Source organism: Vulpes vulpes, chromosome 4, assembly GCF_048418805.1.
Source record: "Vulpes vulpes isolate BD-2025 chromosome 4, VulVul3, whole genome shotgun sequence".
NCBI classification, from domain to species: domain Eukaryota; kingdom Metazoa; phylum Chordata; class Mammalia; order Carnivora; family Canidae; genus Vulpes; species Vulpes vulpes.
This window is the reverse complement of record NC_132783.1, coordinates 95,817,788-95,837,692: the sequence shown is the minus strand read 5'-3', so window position 1 is coordinate 95,837,692 and position 19,905 is coordinate 95,817,788. Positions and strand designations below refer to the sequence as shown.

The 19,905-nt window shown below is 38.3% G+C and overlaps 1 protein-coding gene across 1 annotated transcript in view; it reads left to right on the top strand.

Moving 5' to 3' along the window:
• Nucleotides 1-19,905, top strand: part of SIMC1 (SUMO interacting motifs containing 1) — an 81,126-nt gene that overhangs the window by 38,939 nt on the left and 22,282 nt on the right. Inside the window, exons 5-7 of the mRNA XM_072756550.1 lie at nt 11,300-11,454; nt 17,014-17,166; nt 19,023-19,151. Of these exons, the coding sequence (XP_072612651.1) occupies nt 11,300-11,454; nt 17,014-17,166; nt 19,023-19,151 (437 nt within the window). The remainder of the gene's footprint in view (nt 1-11,299; nt 11,455-17,013; nt 17,167-19,022; nt 19,152-19,905) is intronic.

Sequence of the window (19,905 nt, the reverse complement as noted above, 5' to 3'; positions counted from 1 at the left end):
TCTTTTGCACAAGAAGTTTTAATTAGAAACAAATGTGACAGCAAATCTGGTAGTAAAGTCTTTGCCATTACTCCCTCCTTTTACTCTCACCCTGATAAAAAAAATTCCTGCTGAAATGGTATATGCTGTCTTCCAATTCAAAATTAAGTACATTTACTTATTCCTCTCCTTCTTGAGATCCCATTAAAAAGAATAGTCAATGAATAGAGAAAGATATAAATGCATGGCAACAAAAATAAGGGGAAGGGCAAGAAACCTGAATGAAAACTAGAAGAACTAAAGGAAATGTAAGTGTTGACTGGTGAAGCTAGGGAGAGAAAGCCACAGGCTATAATATATGCAGCCAAGGAGAGAGGAAATCTGCACTTAGAGCAGAGCACTCAAGTCATCATGGGATCAAGCCCTGAAATGGGCTCCTTGCTTAGCACGGAGTTGTTGTGTTTTTGTTTTCAACTCAGAAACACAACATATAGAAGAGGGTTGGAGTCAGACATAGGCTGTAAATCTGTTGAAAGCTTGTAGATGGAACTGACAAACTCTCCATTCTTGAGTACAGGAAGTTCAGTCATCAGGTTACCAAATTAATTTCAGGCAAAAAGTCAGAGGATTTATTGTCTAAAAACATTGAATGAACCATCTGTCATAAACAATGGCACCTAGTATAGAGTTAGTATTCCAGAAAAAAAAGTTTTCTACATTCTGACTTTTAGGGATCCCTAAACTTACTTGCCAGCTTTCTGTCTGCTCACCCACAACACTTGGATGGAACAAATTACTTTCAATTTAAATGTCTGTACTCAACAAAACTATTATTCAAGTGTGAGTGTAGCATAAAGACAAGCAGGAACTTGAAAAAATATCTCCACACCCCATTTCTTTGGTTACCTAAAGGTATGCATCAAAAGAATAGGATAATAATAAAGAGGGAGGTACAGGATCCAGGGAACACTAGATCTAATCCAAGAGAACAATGAAGAGAATTCCTAAAATTATGGTGAATAGTAGACCTAGAGAGCATTCAGTCCAGATTGGAGCAAAATAATTTAGAGCTTTATGAATGATCTGGGAAACTACCAAGATGATAGACAAGGAAGCTCTAGACTATTGTCCTCCTATAAAGATGCCATGCTAAAAACAAAAAACAAAACAACAACAACAAAAAACATGGACCAGAATACCTCTGTGAAAACTCTGGAGATCAGTTGAGAAGCTTTGGTACCCAGGAGAACGCATAATCAAGAAGGGACTCAATGAAAGCAGTAGGAAATTTTGTGTTATTTTGTGTGTTTATACTTCTCCCCTCCCCAGCATAGCATGATGCAACTGGGAGAAAACCTCATATTCCCCAGGTCTCCCCTCAGTGTCAAAACAAAAGAGTAGACTTTGAGTCCAGTGCCCTGGCTTGTTAGGGAACTGTGCAAAGGACAGTTTTGTCTCACCTGATTCAGATCACCGATGAGAATAGTGGGATAATTTGGAAGCTGCTGAAAAGTGAAGTGACCACTGCCACATGTTAGAGCTTCAGGGATTTGTAGTTCCACAGGCAGGTAAGAGAAGGACAATAGTCTATGTGCTCCTGAGAAGAAACAAAAGCAAGCAATTTGGGAAATTAAGACAGATAAAAGCATAGATACAAGCCCAGAGAAAACACATACCCAGCAGAGGCCTGAGAGTCCAGAACTTTAGTCCAGGCTAATTGGTGAAGATCTTACCCTTAATAAACTCAGTGGATAGACTGGGGAGGGTATTTGTTTTTTTAAATGCATAAACCTCAGCAAAAGATTACAAGGCATACAAAGAAACTGGGAAATATGTCCTAGTCAAAGAAATAGAATAAAGTTCCAGAAACCAACCATAAAGAAACACAGATTTCTCAACTTCATGACAAAGAATGTTTTTAAACTACCTTAAAAATGCACAAGGAGGGTCCTGCGTGGCTCAGTTGCTTAATCATCCAACTCTTGATTTTGGCTCAAGTCATCATGGGATCAAGCCCTGAAATGGGCTCCTTGCTCAGCACAGAGTTGGCTTGGGATTCTCTCTCTCCCCCTGCTTCTGCTCTGCACCCAACTCATGTGCACTCCCTCTCTCAAATAATAAATAAATCTTTTTAAAAAATGTACAAGGAGCTAAAGAAGAGAGGTAAACAACTAACTGAAGCATGAAAATGATGCATGAACAAAATTAGAGTATTAAACAAAAAACTATTAGAAAGAATCAAACATATTCTGGAGCTGAAATAACAGAATTGAATAATTCACTAGCAGACTTGATGGGCAAAAGAAAACAGTCAATGAACTTGAAGAAAGGTCATTTGAAATCATTGAATCAGAGGAGCAAAAGAATATATAATGAAGAAAATTGAAAAGAGCCTAAGGGACTATGGGACGTAATTAAGTGGACCATATATACATTATGGGAGTTCAAGATGGAGAAGAGAGAAAGGGGCAGAAAGCTTATTCGAAAAAAATAATGACCTAGAACTTCCCAAATCTGAGGAAAGAAATGGATATTTAGTTTTATAAAGCTCAACTCCACTATGGTTAAACCAGAGACCCACAACAAGACACTTCATAATCAAAGTGTCAAAAGTTAAAGACAGAATCTTGAAAACAACAAGAAAAAAGTGATTTACCATATAGAAGAGAGCTTGTATAAGATTTTCAGCAGATTCTCAGCAGAACCTTACAAGTCAAAAGGCAATGGGATGTTATATTCAAAGTACTGAAGGAAAAAAAGCTACCAACCAAAAATACTGTATCTGGCAAACTCATCCTTCAAAAATGAGGGAGAGCAGCAGGAGAGAAGCAACACATCACATACAAGATCTCAGTAAGATAATAAGCAGATTTCTCATCAGAAATTTTGAAGGCCAGAGGGTAGTGGGCAGATATATTCAAAATGCTAAAAAATAAAACTCAACCAAGATTCCTTTATTCAACAAAACTGTTTTTCAAAAATGAGACAGAAATAAAGACATCCCCAGATAAACAAAAGCTGAGGGAGTTCATTTCCACTAGCCCTGCCTAGCAAAAAAAGCCTAAAGGGGATCCTGCAGAGTATAATGAAACACCGAATAGTAACTTGAAGCCATATGAAGAAATAAAGATGTCAGTAAAGGTAAATACATGGGCAATCATAAAAACTACTATTATTGTAACATTTTATAACATTTGGTTTTGTATATGGTTAAGTGACTAATTCAAGTTTCATAATTATTATTATTTATTTATTTATTTATTTATGATAGTCACAGAGAGAGAGAGAGAGGCAGAGACACAGGCGGAGGGAGAAGCAGGCTCCATGCACCGGGAGCCCGACGTGGGATTCGATCCCGGGTCTCCAGGATCGCGCCCTGGGCCAAAGGCAGGCGCCAAACCATTGCGCCACCCAGGGATCCCAAGTTTCATAATTATTAATCTAAAAGCTAGTATTATTATAACTTTGAAATTCCATATTTTTCTTTCTACATAATTTAAGACACTAATGCATTTAAAAGAATTATTAATTTGTTTTGTATAAAGATGTAGTTATATGACATCAACAACCAAAATAGAGCTGTAAAGGCACAGTTTTTTTTTTTAAGATTTTATTTATTTATTCATGAGAGACAGAGAGAGAGGCAGAAAGAATCAAACATATTCTGGAGTTTTAGAATATTCTGGACACAGGCAGAGCGAGAAGCAGACTCCATGCAGGGAGCCTGATGTGGGACTCAATCCCCGGACTCCAGGATCCCATGACTCCAGGATCCCGCCGTGGGCTGAAGGCGGCGCTAAACCACTGAGTCACCGGGGCTACCCAAGGCACAGTTTTTATATATTACTAAAGTTAAGCTTGTATAAATTCAAATTAGAATATTATAACTTTAGAATATTAATTGGAATCATGATGATAACCACAAAGACAATAGCAATAGAAATACACAAAAGGAAATGACAAAAGAATTTAAACCTTTCACTATAAAAAATCAACTAAAAATAAAAAACAGTAATTCAGAAAATAAGGAACAAAAAAGCTATATGACATTTATTTATTTATTTATTTATTTATTTATTTATTTATTATTTATTTTTAGTATGAATCTATAAGGCATTTAGAAAACAAATAGCACGATGACAAAAGTGCATCCTTCCTTATCAGTAATTGCTTTTTAAAAACATTTTTTTTTTTAGTAATCTCTACACCCAACTTGGGGCTCAAACTTATAACCCCAAGATCAAGAGTCGCATGCTCTATCAACTGAGCTCTTTTACTTATCAGTAATTGCTGTAAATGTAAATGAATTAAACTCTCCAATCAAAAGACAGAGATTGATGGAATATATTAAAACACATGATCCAACTACATGCTATTTACAAGAAACTCACTTTAGATCTAAAGATATAAGTAGATTGAAAGTGAAAGAATGGGAAAAGCTACTCCATGTAAATAGTAACCAAAAGAGCACAAGTGACTGTACTAATATGAGGCTAAAGAGACTTTAAATCAGAAAATATTATAAGAGATAAAGGAGGACAGTACATTAATTAAAAGGTTCAATATAGCTCTAAAATATAACAATCATAAATAATTATTATGTAATGACAGACCATCAAGATATGAAGCAAAAACTGACAGAATTGAAGGGAAAAATAGACAACTCTATATTAATAATTGGAGACTTCAGTGACCCACTCTCAGTAATTAGTGGAATAACCATAATGGAAGATAATTAAGGAAAGAGAAAAATTAATGCAATAAACCAACCAGATCAAATAGTTATATACAAAATATTCTGTATTCTATATATACATACAACAGCATACACCTTCCTTTTAGTGCACACAGGACATATTCCATGATAGACAATATGTTAGGCCACTAATTAAGTTCCAATAGATTTTAAAAGATCGATATCATACAAAGTATCTTCATTCTGTGAAACCAGCATCACCATGATATTAAAGCCAGATATAGACACTAGAAGAGAACTGCAGGGATCCCTGGGTGGCTCAGCGGTTGAGCGCCTGCCTTCAGCCTAGGGCGTGATCCTGGAGACCCAGGATCGAGTCCCACATCAGGCTCCCTGCATGGAGCCTGCTTCTCCCTCTGCCTGTGTCTCTGCCTCTGTGTGTGTGTGTGTGTGTGTGTGTGTGTGTGTGTCACGAATAAGTAAATAAAATCTTTAAAAAAAAAAACAGAAGAAAACTCCAGACCAATATCCCTTATGAACATGGATGCAAAATCCACAGCAAAATACTAGCAAACCAAATTTGGCACCATATCATATGGATTATACATCATAATCAAGTGGGATTTATCTGGGAATACAAGTAGTTCAATATACAAAAATCAGTAAGTGAATTACAGTACATTGATAGAATGAAGGACAAAAACCACATGATCATCTGAATTGATGCAAAAAAAACCCACATTTGACAAGATTCAACACATTTCATTATAAAAACACTCAAAAAACTAGCAATAGAAGGAAACTATCTCATAAAAAACACATATGGAAAAACCCACAGCAAACATATTCAATGGTGAAATACTGAAAGCATTTCCTCCAAGACCTGGAATAATGTAAGGATACCAACTTTTGTCACTTTTATTCAACATAGTATTGGAAGTTCTAACCAAAGCAGTTAGCAAAGAAGGAAAATGAAAGACATCCAAATTGAAAAGCAAGAAGCAGAATTATCTCTTCATAGATAACATGATCTTATATGAAGAGAGCCTTAAAGATTCCATACAGAAAAATTAGAGCTAATAAACAAATTCCGCAAAATTGCAGGATACAAAATCACAAAAATCAATTGCATTTCTGTATACTCACAATCTGAAAAGGAAATTAAGAAAACAATTCTATTAGCAATAGCATCAAAAACAATAAAATACTTGGACGCCTGGATGGCTCAGCTGTTGAGCACCTGCCTTTGATTCAGGATGTGATCCCGGTCCTGGGATCAAGTTCCACATCGGGCATCCTGCATGGAGCCTGCTTCTCCCTCTGCCTATGTCTCTGCCTCTCTCTGTGTGTCTCTCATGAATAAATAAATAAAATCTTTTAAAAAAATAAAATAAAATACTTAGGGGTTAAGCTAACCAAGGAGATGAACAATTTATACACTGAAAACTACAAAACATTACTGAAAGAAATGAAGAAGACATAAATAAATGATAAAGTATCTCATGTTCATAGATTGAAAGATTTAATATTGTTAAGATGTTAGTAGTATCCAAAGTAATCCACAGAGTCAGCACAACCCCTATCAAAATCCCAGCAGCATTTATTTTGCAGAAATAGAAAAATCTATCCTAAAATTCATATGGAATGTCAAAGGATCCTGGGTAACCAAAACAATCTTGAAGAACAAAGTTGGAATACTCATTCTTCTTGATTTTAAACATATAACAAAGCTACAGTCATCAAAACAGTGTGTAATCTCATAAAGACAGACGTATAGACATGTGGAATAAAATGGAGAACAAAAAAATTTTTTGTGAGTATGGTCAAATGATGTTCATCAAAGGTGCCAAGACCATTCAATGGGGGAAAAGATAGTCTCTTCAACAAATGGTTTTGGGAAAACTGAATAGCCATATGCAAAAGAATCACATTAGACCCTTATCTAATACCATGTACAAAAATTAACTCAAAGTAGAAAAAGATCTCCTATATCAGACCAAAAACTATAAAACTCTTAAGAGAAAATAAAGGGGAAAGCTTCATGACATTGAATTTGGCATTGTTTTCTCAGATATGACACCAAAGACACAAGCAAAAAAAGGCAAAAATAGACAAATGGAACTACATCAAAGTTTAAAACTTTTGTGCATCAGAGAACATAGGAGTGAAAAGGCAGTCTATGAAATGGGAGAAAGCATTGTAAAACCACATTTCTGATAAAGGCTTAATATCCAGACTATATAAAGAACTCCTATAACTCAAAATTTAAACATTTTACTACAGAACTGACAGAATTAAAGGGAAAATTGAAAAACAAAATAGGGGATCCGTGGGTGGCGCTGTGGTTTAGCGCCTGCCTTTGGCCTAGGGCACGATCCTGGAGACCCGGGATCGAATCCCACATCGGGCTCCCAGTGCATGGAGCCTGCTTCTCCCTCTGCCTGTGTCTCTGCCTCTCTCTCTCTCTGTGTGTGACTATCATAAACAAATAAAAAAATTTAAAAAAAAAGAAAAGAAAAAAAAATAACCTGGTTTTTAAAAGGGCAAACAATTTGAATAGACATTTCTCTAGAGATGATATACAAATGGCCAACAAGCATATGAAAGGATGCTCAGTATCACTAAACACAGAGAAATGCAAATCAATATTGCAATGAGGTATCTTTTCATCAGGATAGGTACTATTAAAACAAAAAAAAAATTTTAAGGTTTTATTTATTTATTAATGAGACACAGAGAGAGAGGCAGAGATATAGGCAGAGGGAGAAGCAGGCTTCCCTGCAGGGAGCCCAGTGCAAGATCTTTGGCCCTGAGCCAAAGACAGATGCTCAATCACTGAGCCACCTAGTTGCCCCTAAAATAAAAAATTTTAACAGAAAGTAAGTAGTGGCAAGAATATAAAGAAATTAGAACACTTGCCCACTGTGGGTAGGATTATAAAATGGTACAATTGCTATGGAAAGCTGTATGGTGGTTCTTCAAAAAATTAAAAATAGAATTACCATATGACCCATCACTCCCACTTCATATATTCCCACATTGGTATATATGTAAAAGAATTGATAGAGGGTCTTGAAGAGATATTTGCACATTCATGTTCATAGCAGCATCATTCACAATAGCCAAGAAGTAGAAGCAACCAAAGTGCCTATCAACAGATGACTAGGTAAACAAAATAGGATATATGCAGATAAGATGAAATACTAATTCTGCTTTTAAACAGGAAGGAAATCCTCCCATCCTATGCTACAACATGGGTGGTAGCATAATGAAGACAAGATACTAAGTGAAAAAAGCCAGTCACAAAAAGACACTATATAATTTGATGTACCCAAGGTGTCTACAGTAATCATTTTACTATAAAAAACAGGGCAGCCCGGGTTGGTCATCAGTTTAGCACTGCTTTTGGCCCAGGTTGTGATCCTGGAGACCCGGGATCAGATCCCACATCGGGCTCCCTGCATGGGACCTGCTTCACCCTCTGCCTGTGTCTCTGCCTCTCTCTCTCTCTCTCTCTCTCTCTGTCTCTCATGAATAAATAAAAAATCTTAAAAAAAGAAAAACAAATAGGGGTGCCTGGCTGGGGGGGTTCAGTTGGTTGGGCTTTCAACTCTTTATTTTTTTTTTTAAGATTTTATTTATTTATTCATGAGAGACACAGAGAGAGAGAGAGAGAGAGAGAGGCAGAGACACAGGCAGAGGGAGAAGCAGGCTCCATGCAGGGAGCCAGACGTGGGACTCGATCCCGGGTCTCCAGGATCAGACCCTGGGCCGAAGGTGGCGCTAAACCACTGAGCCGGGCTTTCAACTCTTGATTTTAGCTCAGGTCTTGATCTCTGGGTCATGGGTTCAGACCCCATATTGGGCCCCGCATTAAGCTCTGCACTGGGCATAGAGCCCACTTAAATTTTCCAAAAAAAATTTTTTAAGAAAATAGAATGTGGGTTACTAGGGGTTGGGGAAGAGGGAAATAGGGTATTATTGTTTGATGTGTATAGAGTTTCATATTACAAGATGGAAAAGTTCTGGAGGTCTGTTGCACAACTATGTGAATATACTTGACAGTACTGAACTGTAAACTTAAAGATGGTTAAAATAGTAAACTTTATATGTTTTTGCCATAATTTTTTAAAAATTTAGAAAGAAAATAGGTAATCACAAATGTTGCCACAAAAGCAGAGATACAGGAAGTCTCATACATTGCTGGTGGGAATGTAAATGGCACAGCCACTTTGGAAAACAGTTTGGCAGTTTCTTTAAAAAATTAAACATGAACTTATCGTATGGCCCAGCTATTCCACTTCCAGGTACCAATCCCCCCAAAATGAGAATATATGTCTAACAGAGGCTTACATGGGAATGTTCATAGCAGCATTAATCGTAATAGTCAAAAAGTAGAAACAACCCAAATGTCCATCAACAGTTCAATGGAAAAGCAAAATGTGCTTTATTCATACATGGGAGTACTATTCAGTAAAAAAAATAAATGAACCCTTAAAAATAAAATCTTAAAAAAAATAAAAAATTACATGAACCCTTGATACATGCTATGATATGGACAAGCCTCAAAAAATATTAAGCTAAGTAAAAGGAAGCCACATACACAAAATCACATATTGTATAATTCTGCATATATGAACTGTCCAGAAGGGCAAATCAGTAGAGTAGAGGAGTGGTTGCCTGGGGCTAGAGGTGGGAATGGGAATTAACTGTAAACAAGTATGGGAGATCCTATTTCAATCATGAAGATGTTCTCTTTTTTTTTTTTTTTTTTTAAGATTTACTTACTTATTTTAGAGAGAGAGCAAGAAACCACGCATGAGTAGGAGGAGGGACAGAAAGAAAGAATCTTTAAGCACACTCTGCACCAAGCATGGAGCTTATCATGGGACTCAGTCTCATGACCAATGAGCTCATGACCTAAAGTGAAACCAAAAGTTGGACACTTAATCAACTGAGTTATCCAGGCACCCCTATGAAGATGTTCTAAAACCTGGGCAGCCCAGATGGCTCAGTAGTTTAGCACTGCCTTTAGCCCAGGGCCTGATCCTGAAGACCTGGTATCGAGTCCCCCCTCGGGCTCCCTGCATGAAGCTTGCTTCTCCCTCTGCCTGTGTCTCTGCCTCTCCCTCGGTGTTGCTATAACATCTTTATCTTACAATGTGGGGGTTTAAGACATACTACCTATAGATGATGGAACGTAGATCAAGATAGTTATTTTAGAAGAGAAGCAGGGAAGTGGCATAAGTGAGTTAAATCCTTATCTAGCACAGCAGAAGCCAATAGGTAATGTCTAAAGTTGATAAATCAAAAAAATAGTGATAGCATATTTTTTAGAGATGTTTACAGTAACTTTCAGAAGAAAGAGTTTAAAAGTTCCCTCGAGGGTACTGCTGGGGGCAAGCAGTAGTGGAGAATGGTGTTAGTGGAAGACTTCCATCATAAATCTAGTGCAAGTACTTGATTTTTCAGAAATCATTTGCACCAATTAATAAGGATTAGAGAAAAAATATACACATTTGAAAGACAAAGTTATCCCATCCCCACCTCCTCTTTAAAAAGAAAGAAATCATTTGTGCTTACAGTGGTCATTATTTTTCCTACTGACTAAATCGTACCCTAGTCCAGGAGTGTATATTCTCAGAATATATGCCTACTCCCTGGTGTTTGAAAAGTTCCTAAAGAGCCCAGAAATGGTTTGGGGCCTTACCCTTTGAATTTTCAAAGCCTGAGCTCCTGGACCTGGGTCCCAGCACTTGTCTCCCAGTAAAGGGAGACCAACAAATGGTATGGGTCTGCCTGGTGTGTCACAGGTACTTACATTGATTTTGGTATAGTCAGGGTTATCACCACAAAAATCACAAAGACACTGAGACTCAGAAGGGTGAGTTGAATAGTGTGGATATGAGTTTAAAACAATCAAACAGGGACACCTGGGTGGCTCAGCGGTTGAGCATCTACCTTCAGCTCACAAGATCCAGGATCGGGTCCCACATCGGGCTCCCTGTGGGACGCCTGCTTCTCCCTCTGCCTATGTCTCTGCCTCTCACTCTGTGTGTGTGTCTCATGAATAAATAAATAAATCTATAAAAAATTCAAACAAAAATAAATATATAAGGTCTGTGTGCCATCAAAGCCTACGTTCTTTATCTCCATCAGTTGGGCTTTCTTATGATCATTTCACCTGTAACAGAAAACCCAGCTTGCTTAAGCAATAACAATATACATCAGTTCATGTTGCTAGAAATTTAACAGTGGTATGAACATCATGGTTGCTGACCCAGCAGCTCAACAGGATCATTTAGAAAACAGTTTTTGTCTCTCCATTCTAATATCCACAATTTGGGGTTTATCCTGAGACTGATAGTCAAGTTTAGTGAGAGACTGACTTCTCTCATGGTTATCTATTTCCTAAAATTAGGAAGTCTGCAGCACTGAGCCTCCAAGATCTGGGACTGCCCTATTTTCCCTCTTTTGTAATGACCTAGACTGCCTGCTCTCTCTCAGGAGAGGATTTTAGGTACAGACACATTGTTGACACATGGCCTTCCCTTGCACTTGTATTTCTGAGAACCCAATACTCAGGAAATTGAGAGGAAATACTTTTCATTTTTTCTTCCATAGGGACAGAATCTGCCTGGGCGAGTCCTTTTTCTGCGTTACGTGGTCCAGACCCTGGAAGATGACTTCCAGCAGATCCTGAGGAGGCAGCGACAGCATCTGCAGCAATCCATTGCAAGCACTGTGCTGTCCTGTGACAAGCAGCCCCACAATGTCAGGTAACCAGCGCCTGAGCCTGGGGGTGACAAGAGGTTGGGGCGCAGGTGAGCAGCTACTTAAGGCTCAAGAACATTGACTGGATTCTCATCCCTTTATGTCACTCAATAGTGTAATAGGGATAGCTATTAAAACTATAGATGATCCTAAAAGGCAGTCTCTCTGTACCAGCTATGTGTTGGGCACTGCAACTTTTGTGGTTTTACTCAAGACCATCAGATGCCCTTTGGTGTATTTCAGAATTGTCCAGACACCCTCAGGAGACCCAGAGGGAAACTTTAACTTATGTAACTTATAAAAGCTGCTTTTATAGAATCAGGGCAAGCAAGAGCTTCTGGAAGCTTCAGAGCAGGGAGGTACCATATCCTTATAAACGTGATTTTTAAATCTATAAATAGATTTCTAGAGTGGTGATCTCAGGCCAGAATTTTCCGCTTGGGACTACAACCTTTGCTTTTTTTGGAAAAGGTCCTCACCAGAAAAAAGTACCGGCATCACTGAAACTCTTCCATTCATATTTATGGTCCCATATATTCTTGCATGTTTGTTAAAAATAGTTTTCTACAGGCCAATATGGGATATTGACTATTATAACTACTTTAGGTAGAAAAAAGGAGGAAGCTTCATATTGTTTTGAGCATCATCCAGCTTCCCTGCTTAGTTTGCATGACCGTTTTCATCTTCCTAGATGCGGCATTTTATGTAAAGTTTAAATGTTAGTGATTATAGGACAGAAAATCAGTAAGTAGGGAATCTACAAAAAGCATGGGATAGCATAATTGGGTTTTAAATAGAAAAATAACCATTTTATTAATGAGAGCAACTCTACCAGCCATTCTGCTTTGTGAGAATCGGATTGAGTGGAGACAGGAGAAACAAACCCACTTGATCCAGTCATATTAGTTGCTTCCATTTCTACTTTACACCATGCAGAGTATGACCTTGGGTTTAAGGTTTAAAGATAAGCATTGTGGCTTCTAAGTCAAGCCAGATCTTCCTTTTGTTTTTTATAAATGAGAAAAATCTGTTCAGATGGAGGAAAAACATGCTGTCTGATTCACCAAGAGACGGATATTAGATTGAGGCTGTGGTAACACAGATGTATACATATGTTTATCAAAATTCAAGTAAAAACCTGGTGCAATTTATTATATATAAACTATACCTCGAAGATGAGTTTTTGTTAATTGAAGTAATAGCTGACGCATAGTGTTATATTAGTTTAGGTGTACAATATAGTGATTTAAGGGGCACCTGGGTGGCTCAGTTGGTTAAGCATAGGCCTTTGGCTTGGGTCATGATCCTGCGGTCCTGGGGTCAAACCCCATGTCAGGTTCTCTGCTCAATGGGGAGCCTGCTTCTCCCTGTTTCTCTCTCTGCCACTCCCCCTGCATATGCTCTCTCTCCTCCCTTTCTGTCAAATAAATAAATAAATAACATCTTTAAAAAAATAAAACAACAGTATAGTGATTTGACAACTCTATATGTTATGCTATGCTCACCACAAGTATGGCTACCATCTGTCACCACACAACACTTCCATAATATCGTTGACTTCATTCCCTGTGCTGTACCTTTCATCCCTGTGACTTACTCATTCCATAACTTGTAGCCTATACCCCCCAATCCCCTTCACCTATTTTACTCATCTTCCCACCCCTTGTGCTCTGACAACCACCAATTTGTCTTCTGTATTTATGAGTCTGTTTCTGGTTTTTTGTTCATTTTGTTTTTAGACTCCACAAATAAGTGAAATCATATGAAATATGAAATGAATAATACGAAATCATATTTGTCTTTTTCTGACTTACTTCATCTAGAATAATACCCTCTTGGACTATCCATGTTCTCACAAATGGCAAGATCTCATTCTTTCTCGTGGCAGAGTAATATTCCAGCGTATGTATGTATGTATGTGTATATATACATATATGTATCACATCTTCTTTATCCATTCATTTATTGATGGATACTTAGGTTGCTTCCATGTCTTAGCTATTGTCAATAATGCTGCAGTAAACATAGGGGTGCTGTTCTGAACAAAAGACACAACAGCCATGTTTCTGTTTTATTATTATTTTAGAAACCTAATAGAAACAGAAGAGGAAAGGAATTTACACATAGATGAAGGTACTAGTAGGCAATAAATGAGAATAAGGCAGTGTTACATTAAATCAGGTGCTTACAACATCCAACCTCATCAGCTGGGGAAACCCTATGGAAACATCCAGGCTGGTGTCATGAGCTGAGGGCACCTGGGTGGTTAAGCATCTGCCTTTGGGTCAGGTTATGATCCCAGAGTCCCGGGATCAAGTCCTGCCTCAGGCTCCCCACAGGGAGTCTCCTTCTTCCACTGCCTATGTCTCTGCCTCTCTCTCTGTGTCTTTCATAAATAAATAAATAAAATTTTTAAAGTCATCAACTACTTTGATTACTGATTATTTATATATGCCCTAATTTTTCCTTCTGAAAGTTTTTAGAATCCTCTTATTGCCCAGTATGTTTGCTGTAGGTCTGTATTCACCCACTATACTGGGCATTCAGTCTAGAAACATCCTTCATTCCTAGAAAATAGAGTTTTTAAGTCTGTTATCATGTTTTTAATTTCCAAGGACTTTTTAACTTTGTCTCTTATGTCCCCTTTTAAAATTAATAAAAAGTATTCTATTCTTGTTTTCTTCTTTCATGGACCCATACATTCTCATATCATTGATGATATTATGGCTTTTGTTTTTGTTTATTCTCTGTATAGTCTTATTTTCTCCTAAATTGCTTTTTTAGGGGGAGAGGGGAGTTGGTCTTGGCTACTTTGACCTTTATTTATCTCTCATAATAGAATATTTCCATAAATGTCTGGTAAACCTTGGTAGTCTATCCAAGTTTAAGGGTGACAGACTTAACAGCTGATGGGAGTTCCGAGTACATGGGAGGAATTGTCATTTCTGCACTTCCCTGTAGGTGGAACTGACTGCCTATTTATTTATTTATTTATTTATTTATTTATTTATTTATTCATGAGAGACACACAGAGAGAGAGGCAGAGACACAGGCAGAGGGAGAAGCAGGGAGCTCCATGCAGGGAACCCGACGTGGGACTCGATCCCGGGTCTGCAGGATCACAACCTACCCAGGCTGCCCACCATTTCTTAAAAAATACTTTGTCAATGTCTTCAGGTCTTTCCTGTTGGGCTGGATAGGTTTTCCAGAGAAGACTTCCTATTTTCTACATAAAGGATAAAGACTGGGATGCCAAGATTTTGAAAGACAAGTGTGGGAAAATAGCAAGAGTCTCTGCGTTCAGCATGCATATGTTTACGTCATGCCCCTGTTGTGCTTTGATGCCCTTGCCTCCCAGCTGTACCTGATATCCTAGTACAAAGACCCTCTGTTTTATCTCTGCAGGATGTTAACCTGTAGTTTAGGGTCTAAAATTTTCTTGAAGAGCTTACAAACCATTATGCTTATTTTCCCTTATATCCTTTAATTCTCACTTCAGAGAAGACTTACACTGCCATTTGCACAGCTTATTGAAGATTCCTTTTTTTTTTTTTTCTTTTTTGGTAAATAGGATTAGGTAGAATTGCTTTTCTCTATTGCTTTTGCTCTACTCTTCCTAAACCAGTTTTCTCAATTCTACTAAGTCAGTTAAAATCCATCCCTCTGGGCAGCCCAGGTGGTTCAGCAGTTTAGCACCGCCTTCAGCCCAGGGCCTGATTCTGGAGACCTGGAATCGAGTCCCACATCAGGCTCCCTGCATGGAGCCTGCTTCTCCCTCTGCCTGTGTCTCTGCCTCTCTCTGTGTGTGTCTCTCATGGATAAATAAATAAAATCTTTAGGAAAAGAATAAATAAAATAAAATCCATCCCTTTGCTAAAGTCAGATTAAGAATCATCCTTAAGGGGCATCTGGGTGGCTAAGTGGTTGAACATCTGCCTTTGGCTCAGATTGTGATCCCGGAGTCCTGGGATCAAGTCCCACATGAGGCTCCCTGAAGGGAGCCTGCTTCTCCCTCTCCCATGTCTCTGCCTCTCTCTGTGTGTCTCTCATAAACAAATAAATAAAATCTTAAATTAAAAAAAAAAAAAAGAATCATCCTTAAAGGGAAGGAGCACATGGGTAGCTCAGTTAGTTAAGCATCTGACTCTTGATTTTCAACTCAGGTCATGATCGCAGGGTTGTGAGATCAAGCCACACATTGGGTTCCATGCTGGGCGTGGAGCCTGCTTACATTCTTTCTCTCCCTCTCCCTCTGTGCCGACTCTGACTTCTCTTCCTCTCTTAAAAAAGAAATCATCCTTAAAGCATGAGGGGCAGCCCTGGTGGCTCAGCAGTTTAAGTGCCGCCTTCAGTCCAGGGCGTGATCCTGCAGACCCGGGATCAAGTCCCACGTCGGGCTCCCTGCATGGAGCCTGCTTCTCCCTCTGCCTGTGTCTCTGCCTCTCTCTCTCTGTGTCTCTCATGAATAAATAAATAAAATCTTAAAAAAAAAACCATGAATACACTTGCCTTATTTAGTTAATTGGTAACTTTTGATTTTATGATTAGCATCTCTTAATTGACTCCTCAAATCAAAGGCTGGGACCTTGACAATTACCTGCATCTAACCATGCATCCATCCCCCATCACCTACTTTTGCACCTTCCTGCACCCAAAGTGATCAACATACTGAATGTGCATCATTTCCTTTCCATTTTTATGTAATTTTATATCTAAAAATGTGTTCCTATACAGTATATGTTTATATTTTAGTTCCTTTCTGCTGTATATTAAAGGATATCATGCCATACATAATCTATTGGGACTTATTTTTCACTTTATGTTATAGAGTACTAAGGTTTGTCCATACTGTTACTTATCACTGTAGCTTACTCATTTTCACTACTATGTAGTATTCTATTTTGTGAATATACTTCATTTCCCTTCCATCCTCTAAAATTTCACTGTTGTTGTCTCCTTTCCTTTCTTCCCATTCCTTGTGGATTTTTTAAAAGAATTATTTACTATAGCATCAGTGGGAATTTAGGAGGTAACAAAATTAGAAGTGTGTATAAATCTACCATTTTTACCTGGGTTACCTAAGTGATCATCAATAGTAATTTTGACTGTTTGAGATGGTTTTACCTTACTAACTTTTAGAGCCTTCACCCTGTATATAGTATGACTCTATTGCACATACTCTAAACCTCAGTTATTTGCATTAGTAGATGATACCTAATCCTAGAAAGCCAGCAAGGACCTGAGTGGTCATCGGGTCTGACTTTCCATCTGCTCCAGGAAATGTTCCTGGTCAGGAGGCCATGGATACTCTTTGACCTCAGAGGTACCTTTCAATAATCTCAGGAAAATGTCAATATTTCAGCTAGCTGTTATAAGCTTACTGGAATTAAATGTAGGGTTTCCATTAGACTTGTTTAAATATTGAAAATCACCTAAGATCCCTCTTCATTGCCTTTGGAGAAATCTAGGGACTTCAGAGCCCAGGTTTAAGGCTGTGGTTTTGAGCACCATACAATAAGACAGAAGTTTAAACTTTTTTTGTTCTAATCTTTTTTCCATTGCAGGGATGTTATCAAGTGGTTGGTCAAAGTAGTAACTGAAGATGGATTAACTCAGCCCCCAAATGGGAATCAAACCTCTTCAGCAACAGGAATCTTGAAGGCCAGCAGTAACCATCCTTCTCCCCAGGCCAACCTGACAAAGAACACCAATCAGCTGTAAGGGGCAGGCACAAATTGTCTTTCCCAGGGCTGTTGGGATTTATTGCAGTAAAGAACAGCAGTATTCCTAAAAGAAGTTTCCACAAAATTAACAGGCTCTTGAAACATAGGCTGATTCTTACTAAAGACTGGCTTAGTTTGTCTAAATTCTGTGCCAAAGTTTAACAAAAGCAGATGCTTTCCCTCTCAGATGAATAGGACTTCACTAAGTGAACTTAAGTTCATAAAGTCGAAGTGAAACAAAAGCTAGGGAATTTTGTTTCCTGGATTCTAAGTGACAGTGCAGGGTTGCAGCTGCTCATCACTTCAGATGACCATTGATGGAAGAGAAGTCATGGATAGTGGGTGTTCCAGCAGCCTGTAGTCCTCAGGGAACTTTATGTCTCTCCTCCAGTCCTGAGAGAATAGCAATTCAACCTGCAGATTCTAGCAGGTTATAACAGCAATGACTCAGACCAGGGCAGGTCCCATTACCTCAGACCACACTGAGAAGAGATTCTTGATGTTTCTTTTATGGGCTTGAGAGTGGTTTTGGCATTTTTTGAGAGATGCCAAGATTTTAGGATCCAGAGCTGTCCTTATAAGTAACCTACCATTCCATGTCAGTCATACTATTAAAAGCCAGTCACATTTGACATTTCAAATACAACATTTATGCCTAAATTCATAACACTATTTTATAATCTAGTTTCCCCAATCTAATTTTCATATAAGGCCTATGGGTTTTAACTAATTGAAGAGAGAATCTTGTATTTAAAGGGAGAATGTTTAGAACAATGAAGCACTTGCTTGACTGGGTGGGGGAGGCCCTAAAGTAGGGCTATCTTAGAACCCTAGTATATAGTTCCAAGAGAGAAGCAGACACTATTCCTACAATAGAAGAAAATCTTTATCATAATCTATTTTATTACTATTATTTATTATAAGTAAATATTGCTAGAAATAAAAATAAGGCCCTTGAAAAGTCAGTTTATCATGATCTTAACGATGGGCACTACCATTTACCATTAATAAGTGTGAATCTGCCAGATATCTTACACAGAACTTATAACTTCATGAAAAAGATGGTATTATTCCCCCATTTTAGAGATGAGAAGACTTGGGCTCAGAGCAGTTTAGTAACTTCTCAAAAGTTGACCAGCTTATGATCATAGAGCCTGTAATGTCATTGCAGAATCTGATGCCAAAGCCCCGGCCCACCTATTGTGTTACTAGCTGAAGATTTTCTGAAAACAGAGCCCTTTCTTCCATCACAAATAAAAATGCATGTTAAAAAAGCCTGACTTCAGGCCAGGCCCACCTTTCTGAGGGAAAGCCTAGATTCTTTTTGCCATATCAGCCTGGCTTTCTCCCACATTTAGGTCTTGATGGGAGAGAGGGTCACAGTCCACCAGCTGAAGTTCTGAGACTGAACTTTGTAAAAGATAATTGTAAAGGAATCAGTGACAGGAAAATCATATGGTAAATATGTATTTTCTCCTGTATCAAAGAAGTTCAAGTGACTAATAGTCATCCTGGACCCGTTTCTTCATCTGGAAAATAGAGAAGTTATAGGTTAGATCCTTAAAGCTGTCTAGATCCTTAAGATCAAATGTTTCTATCTTTGAATTTAAAAGGAGCTTGCTTTTACAGCTCAACCACAAGTTCTGAGAGGTTCAGATAGTATGATCTGGCAAAAGGGATTCAGGTAGGTGAAATTGCTAAATAAAAGCATGCTGATAGCTTGAGTAGTTCTTTCTGACCTAGTATTTGCTTTACAAGATCCTTTCATAGACGGGAGGGGACCTCTCAGCTAGCAGGGTGGCTCTTTGCCACATTCTCCCACTCACTTGTATTCTATGTTCTGGGCACAGGATTGTGTGTCAGCTGCAAAGGATGCTGTCCATAGCCGTAGAGGTAGACAGGACCCCCACCTGCAGCTCCAATAAAATTGCTGAGATGATGTTTGGGTTTGTGCTGGACATTCCTGAGAGGAGTCAGAGGTGAGTCTTAGTTTTATTTCTGTTTTATGTTCTGGGAATAGAATATCTTTTTTTTTTTTTTTTTTTTTACAATTTATTTATTTATTTTAGAGAAGAGCGAGTAGGGGTGAGGGGCAGAGGGAGAGAGAGTCTCAAGCAGATTCCACACTAAGTGTGGAGCCTAACTTGGGACTCAATCCCACAATTCCAGGATCACGACCTAAGCCAAAACCAAGAGTCAGATGCCCAACCAACTGTACCACCCAGGTACCCCTGGGAACAGAATTTCAAAAGAAAATTCTGAGCAGTAGTTAAATTGGGGGGAAAAAAAGAGGTAGAGAGATAGTTCCTGTCTCTTTAACCTTTTGGGGAAAAAAAAAGGTTCTCAATGAATTATGTGCAACTAAGGCATAGGTTCTTGAAACAGGCAGGATACCATAACTGGAGCCTACAGTTTCTTATTTAATTCATTTGGCTAATAACTTTACTCATCCCTCAAGGTTCAGCTATTCCCTGATCCTCAACCATAGAGCCTGATATAAATGTTCACTAGAGGCTTGATGAATGAAGTAGGCATGTCCACTATTAGGGGAAGAAGAGGTGAGCCAAGAATGACAACAGTTGGACCTGTAGAAAAAGCCCAGAGAGTAAGAATTAAAAATTCAGTTTCTCTAAGCATGAATTAGTAAAGCATTCCCTTAGGAGGGAATAAAGAAATAGAGTTCTTGGCTAGGACCAACAATTCCTCCCTTTAACCAGTAATTTTAGAATCTAG